The sequence below is a fragment of the Gymnoscopelus microlampas genome, assembly GCF_963454915.1.
Source record: "Gymnoscopelus microlampas genome assembly, chromosome: 7".
Taxonomy (NCBI): domain Eukaryota; kingdom Metazoa; phylum Chordata; class Actinopteri; order Myctophiformes; family Myctophidae; genus Gymnoscopelus; species Gymnoscopelus microlampas.
This window is the reverse complement of record NC_139944.1, coordinates 11,515,912-11,523,411: the sequence shown is the minus strand read 5'-3', so window position 1 is coordinate 11,523,411 and position 7,500 is coordinate 11,515,912. Positions and strand designations below refer to the sequence as shown.

The following is a 7,500-nucleotide window of genomic DNA, read 5'->3' as shown; positions in this document are numbered from 1 at the left end:
GGCCCAGGTACAACGCGTGGTTAGTGAAGGTGCTGTTCTCGTCACACTGATGGAGGGAGGGAGAGAGAGAGAGAGAGTGAGTGGAAGAAGTTCTCAGATATTTTACTTAAGTTAAAAGTAGCAATACCACAATGTAGAAATACTCTGTTATACAAGTACAAGGTCTGCGTTCAAAAATGTTACTTGCGTAAAAGTGCAAATGTATTGGCATCAAAATGAACTTAAAGTACCAAAAGTAAAGGTACTAAAATGTTTGAAAATAGCAGATCTACAAGCTCACAACACGTCGCGATGCGACGCGTTGCGAGCTTGTCGATCGGCTATTTTCAAATAGCCTAGGTATAAATTAGGGCTAATGTAGGGCTAATTAATGTATGTTTAATAACATGATCATTTATATCTGCAAAGTAAACTAAAGTTTTCAAATAATTGTACTGGAGTAAAAGTACAATATTTGCCTCTGAGGTGTAGTGGAGTAGAAGTAAAAGTACAGAAAATTGGAAATACTCCAGTAAAGTAAAAAATACCTCAAAATTGTACTTAAGTACAGTACTTGAGTAAATGTACGTAGTTACTTTCCACCACTGGAGAGAGTGAGTGGAAACATTATAGAATTAAAACGTCCATAAGTGGTTGTCATAACGATGTGCAAGGTCACTCACAACGTAGCCTGCTATTTTAGAAGATGTTTATTTTTTTTAAGTATAAGTTCAGAGTTCTGGGTTAGAGAGAGAGACAGGGACATGGAGGAAGAGAGACACTATTACAGACAGACAGACAGACAGACAGACAGACAGACAGACAGACAGACAGACAGACAGACAGACAGACAGACAGACAGACAGACACACACACAGACAGACAGACAGACAGACAGACACACAGGCAGACAGACAGACAGACAGACAGACAGACAGACAGACAGACAGACAGACAGACAGACAGACAGACAGACAGACAGACAGGCCCAGACCTTGTAGACATAGAGCTCGTGGCTCTCATCCGATAGTGTGGTCCCGTCTTCTCTCATCAGGGGAGTGAAGGAGAAGCCAAACAACTTCTTTTCACCTTTGTCCTTGGCTGGCACGAGAAGAAAGAAAGAGAGACGGAAAGAAATGTAAGAAATAAATACATTTACGATTGGTTTCAAATCTTGACGATTTTGCCCTATATAGTAGGGTAAACGAATATTCGATATTCGAATATGGGAATCTATGTATATTCGAATATGAAAAGTATTATTATTATTATTATTCATTTATTTTATGTTTATTTGACAGGGACAATACAAAAAACTATGAATGAAGTTTAAAAAAAATATATATATATATATATGTTTTATTGGATCCGAGCACTTTATACATTGTTTTTTGTATTGTCCCTGTCAAATAAACCCAATTAAAAATGTTTTTTCATTTTTGTATTTTTTAATAATAATAATAACAATATTCGAATATATTTGAATATCTGCCAATTTTTAAGACAAATATTCAAATATCATTTCTGAGGAATGTTACCAGCCCTACTATATAGAGAAAAATCTGAATATGAGAACACATGAAAACCAGAAAGCACCAAATTACACCTCATTTATATAGGTGTCTGCTCTAGTTATGGACAAATATGTAGAACCTCCATTAACCCAGACCATGTTATCATTTCAATGTATCTCTCTCTAGCGCAGTAGTGATGTTGGGAATGGGAACGCATGCCTGTTCGGACGGGGGCCAGTTCTGTAGAACTGCTCATCCGAATGACTTCACACTTGACACTGCACTGCTTTTGGATCCTCAGCAATACACCCACCAAGTGTGAAGCTGATTGGATGAGTGGTTCTGCAGGTATGTGGACAGACAAACAGTGGCGGAAAAAGTGCTCGCATCTTTTACTTAAGTAAAAGTATCAATACTGCAATATAGAAATACTCTGTTACAAGTAAAAGTCCGGATTTCAAAATGTACTTGAGTAAAAGTACGAAAGTATTGGCATCAAAATATACTTAAAGCACCAAAAGAAAAAGTACAAAATGTTTGAAAATAGCAGATCTACAAGCTCACAACGCGTCGCGATGTGAGCTTGTAGATCAGCTATTTTCAAATAGCCTTGGTATAAAATAGGGCGAAAGTGGTTGATGTATGTTGTACAATATTATAATTTATATCCATAAGTAACTAGTAACTAAAGTTTTCTAATAACTAATAATAATAGTGGAGTAAAAGTACAATACTTGGATCTGAGATGCAGTGGAGTAGAAAAAAAACAATATCACACGACACACTGCGTGGATATTAGTCTGGTCCCTATCAACGGTAGATTTTCTTCCAAGGGGCGGTTACAAAAAGATCCAAACGGACTCTATTGGTTAGACCTAAACCAATCAGAGCAGTGCTTCCTTGAACGAACCAATCAGAGCAGTGCTTCCTTGTACGTCATTGCTCCAAATAAGGTGATAAGCCCGCCCACATTTGGATACTGGGCCCTGGTTGGTTCCGCACAACTGCGGAGGGAGAGAATTTAAATCTCTATGGAGGGGGGCCAGACCTAATCTGCCGAGGGCTAAAGTGCATGCAATTTTGCAAAGGCAGATTCGTCTGGAACCAGGCTAGAGATTCCTAGAATGTATAGATTTCCTTTAACCACTTAAAACACAAAAGTGGATAAAGGAAATGTATTAAGCTCACAGCGCTTGCACTGCAGCCGTGAGTGACAGCCTATACTCACTGGAGCAGTGCCTGAACTCGAAGCGCAGGTGGGAGCCCCTGAATCGGTCTATGGGAATGGGCAGCTTGAGCACCTCGCCCCACCGAGGACTGTTGTTGTGGTACAGAACAAAGGAACGGTGCTCTGCGATGTTGGGCTCCCCAGAACCGAGACTGATGCAATCCTGGGAGGGGAGACAGAGAGAGAGAGAGAGAGAGAGAGAGAGAGAGAGAGAGAGAGAGAGAGAGGGAGAGAGAGAGAGAGGGAGAGAGGGAGAGAGGGAGAGATAGAGAGGGAGAGGTAGAGAGGGAGAGGGAGAAGGAGGCAGCAGTTACGTGACTTTTTACATAACAACAATTTATTTGAAGGTTTTCAGTCAGGATTTAGAGCACACCATCAAGGAGACAAAGGTCTCCTCTCTGTATTTGTTTTATTAGACCTTTGTGCTGAATTTCATTTGGTTGGCATTGAGGGTGCCGCACTAAACTGGTCTTATCTATCAGATTGATTTCAGTGTGTAAACGTTATTGATAAATCTTCAATACGTGAAAATGTTAGATATGGAGTCCCACAAGGCTCTGTGCTTGGACCAATAGGGCCTACTATTTACTCTATATGCTTCATTTAGGTAAAGTCATTAGGGAACACACTATACATTTTCATTGTTATGCGTATGATACTCAATTATATCTATCGATGAAGCCAGATGAAAGTAATCAGCTAACTAAACCTCAAGCATTTCTTAAAGGAGTTGTTCACCCCAAAAATTACTTATTTTATATCAATTACACACCCCATGAAGCCTTGAATTAATGGAGATTTTTTTGTTTTTGTCGCATTCCTAAGCCAATAATCTGATGACCGTTGGAGTCTCCGGTAGGAGACTCAATTGAACTGCATTTGAGACTCCTACTGGAGACTCCACCAGTCATTTTTTGGGGTGAACTACTCCTTTAAAGACATTAAGAGTTGGATGACCTGGAATTACCTACTCCTACACTCGGACACAACTGAAGTTATTGTACTTGACCCTAAGCACCTTAGAGACAAATTAGCTGATGATAATTTGACCCTAGATGGAATTACATTGGCCTCCAGGGCCATTGTAAAGAATCTGGCAGTTACATTTAAACAGGATATGTCCTTTCAATCCCACATAGAACACGTTTCAAAGACTGCCTTTTTTCACCTGCGTATATTGCAAAAGTTAGGCATCTTCTGTCTCAAAACAATAGGTGGTACAACATAATACCTCTTTCATCTATTCCTTGACGAAGCTTGTAGGACGTTTTTACACCTGTAAACTAAGGCTGCAACTAACAATTATTTTCTTAGTGATTATTATATCGATTACTTTTTTGAGAAACATAGTTTTTTTTTTAAATAATGAGTTATTTTTAACGAATCAATGTAAAAAATATTCTAATCGTTTTTTTATGATTGACTAATTGACTAGCCCTTTCTAATACTTTGTTGTGCGAAAATAGCTGATCTACAAGCTCACAAAGTGTCACACAGGGAAAAAAGCAACATGTCTAAATGTCCCCCTCAAATGGATTATTTTTTAAATTTAAATTGATTATCAATTATTTTTTATAATCTATTCATAAAAATAATTTGGTCTGAACTCACTGTATATCATCACTGCCCTCTGGAGTGAGGGTGGAAATATAGTGGCCCTCTCCATCATCAAAGTTGCCCACCCCTGCTCTGTGATGACCGTTACACTGACTGTACACTATAGTGAATGGCAAACAAAGCTGTTCTGAAGCATCGAGCTGTTCCAGGTGATTATACAGTATCGGTATCTAAAATAGGTTCATAGTTCATAGGTCATAGGTCATGGAGTGAGTGGGAAGAGGTGTTGAGAGAGGAAGTAATCTCAGGAAGGCCGAAGGCAAGTACAGAAATAAAAACGATGAAGCTAGCTCATGCAGAATGGAGAGTGAGGCGAGAAAGACTACGTAGGAAGCAGGATTGCAGAGGGCTTTGTGTAAAGAAAGTTGCTCTGCTGAAGCTAATACAAATCATTAGAGGACGAGTTGGAGAGGTGAAGTATGTGAGAGTCTTGGGAGGAGAGATGGAAACTCGTTAATAGGGTGCAACTCAGAAATAGAGGCGGAGAAGGCAAAGGAAATGTGCAGTTTGGGAAAAGTCACGATATCCAAACTAGTGAGAGTGGGAGAGCAGAGGCATGGGGGCTTCTGATGAAGGTTCTTGCAATGGGAATTGGAGGGTTTTTAAGTAATGCAGTTTTCGGATAATGTCCAATAAGTATGACGTTGAGAATGGGACACCACAGGGACATGGGTTCAGTCCTATTATTGTTCTCTGTTATTACACGGCTTGGTTGAATGCTTGATTCCGATTGGTCAATCACAGAATTCAGCGGTGTGTTATTTTTGAATAATGACAGCTGAACTCAATAACAGGCCGTGCTGTCTAATCAAAGGCTTAGAGCACCTAGCTCATATCAATCTGCATTGCTTGATTTTGTGCCTTATCCAACATGGCTGCCATGTAAACAAACACAATGTCACAATGTCGTTTTTGAAAATATTTGAACCGAGAAATAGACAATGCAGCAACCAAATATTGATTCTATTTTATCAACACTTGCACTGGACGCACCTGGCATAAATTAATGTAATACTTGCATAACCGTAAGCCTGGGGTCTTCAACGTTTTTTCAGCCCAAAGTAACACTTGTGAGTACTTCTTCCACCATGCACCGACGAGTAGCATGTCCCCCTTACCTTCAATATGTCTCCATCGGCGTACAGGACGTAGACGGTGACCTCTATGTTCTTCTGCACACTCTTCCCTCCTCTCTCAAAGTCCCCTCGCTCCAGTGTCAGGTACAGGTCATTACGGATGTCACCTGCACCAGACAAAGGACATACAGTATATGCATTACTTCCAGAGCATTGGGCAAATAAAAGTCAGTGTGTGTATGCGTGTATGCGTGCGTGCGTGCGTACAGCTGCGCATGCATGCAAAATAAGCATGACTGCGTGTGTGTGTGTGTGTGTGTGTGTGTGTGTGTGTGTGTGTGTGTGTGAACATGAATAGAGCACAGAAGTCCTGACGTCGCTTCTGTTATCCAACTGGGTCTCAGAGTTGTTGTTTTCTCCATTCTAAATCCCATACACTTTTTCAACATGATATAAGAAGTGTTCGAGAAAAAGAAGGAAAAAAAAGTCAGGCTGTCAGGTAGGTGACTCTGTATCATTTATGATATTAAAAAAATGAATTCTGCGGCGATACAGTAGCTGGTCTACAAGCAGGCTCACAACGCGTCGCAGTTGTGAGCTTGTAGATTAGCTATTTTCAAACATTTTAGTACTTTTACTTTTGGTACTTAAGTACATTTTGATACCAATATTTCTGTACTTTTACTCAAGTACATTTTGAATTCCAGACTTTTGCTTGTAACTGAGTACTTCTATATTGCAGTATTGATACTTTTACTTAAGTAAAACATCCGCGTACTTTTTCCACCACTGGACCCAGGGGGAGGGGGGGGGTAACGGAAGTGAGTGACGTCGGACTCCGGTACTATATTGGTGCATGTGTGCAACCGTTAGCGTGAATGTGATCCTCACCTGGCATGATGACATCAGGGAAGCCTAGTTTGCGTGTGACGGCCACTCCTCTGCTGAAGATGACCGGACAGTCCCTACGAACCTGCTCCATGTCTCCACGGAACAACTGGAGGGAGATGACCAGGCCTGAAGCACACACGCACACACACACACACACACACACACACACACACACACACACACACACACACACACACACACACACACACACACACACACACACACACACACACACACACACACACACACACACACGCACGACTGATGTGAGACACATGTTTAATTCATAACAGTTTGTCAGATTGTTTCTCTCTGTAGAAAAATATTTTTACATCTTTATTTGACTTTCTGGGAACCCAAATAATCAAAATATACCACTCATATATTCATATACCACTCACATACTCTGAAAAGTAGGTGTTGCCGAGTTCATGGCCAGGCAGTCTTTTACCTACATATGGTTGGAATGGATTCAGCACCCCCAAAAAACCCATATATTGACATCCCAGTTCATATTGGCTAATTAAAAATGTTCCACTTTTTTGCCCATGGCCCTCTGGGTACCCCAACTTTGACTGCCTCCCACAAAGTTTCCCAGAGGAGTTGGGTTGGAACTAAGTGAGAGGTGTTAGTGGACACCTTTATGAACACATTTTGTGAAGAAAGCTATTGGTCAGCATTTATGTAACAGATTGGTCAACATTTTGGCTAACCACCTAAACCTCAGCATCTGTGTTGTGGGGAAAGCTTTCCCTTTCCCCACAGGACGAAAACAGAAAATACACTAGCATAGAGCCCTGTTGGACTCCGCTCAACCATGTTGGGTTTAATTGGCTAACTTTCTCTGTCTGCTGTGTGTCTCCATCGTACCGTAGTTGCTGCTGGGGGCTGTGTACTTGGTGCTGGACTTGCGTATGATGTTCTCATGGATCTGGTACCACTCGTTTTCATTGTTACACCTGAATTACCAAGGGGAGGAAATCATAGACATTAACCCATAAATACCTAAGGCCGATTCTACAAATGCCTTCTAAATCATTAGTTCTCAAACAGTTTTGTGCCAAGGACCAGGTTCCAGGAGAAAACATTTTCAGATGGGGGTCCGCGGCCAAATTACTCAATAGTTTGAGAAGCACTGGTGTAGGGACTCTGTGTGTGACAGATGTTTGGTGAGGGCGGGTCATGAATGAACGTT

The 7,500-nt window shown here is 40.9% G+C and overlaps 1 protein-coding gene across 1 annotated transcript in view; it reads right to left on the bottom strand.

The window, feature by feature from the left end:
• LOC311048429 (dedicator of cytokinesis protein 3-like) overlaps window positions 1-7,500 on the bottom strand; it is a gene marked incomplete at its 3' end in the record, with an annotated part of 256,583 nt that overhangs the window by 41,362 nt on the left and 207,721 nt on the right. Inside the window, exons 13-18 of the mRNA XM_084061687.1 lie at window positions 7,176-7,264; window positions 6,306-6,431; window positions 5,457-5,581; window positions 2,722-2,884; window positions 974-1,080; window positions 1-46 (exon numbers count right to left, since the gene is read on the bottom strand). The exon at window positions 1-46 is cut by the window's left edge and continues 126 nt beyond it. Of these exons, the coding sequence (XP_083917813.1) occupies window positions 1-46; window positions 974-1,080; window positions 2,722-2,884; window positions 5,457-5,581; window positions 6,306-6,431; window positions 7,176-7,264 (656 nt within the window). The remainder of the gene's footprint in view (window positions 47-973; window positions 1,081-2,721; window positions 2,885-5,456; window positions 5,582-6,305; window positions 6,432-7,175; window positions 7,265-7,500) is intronic.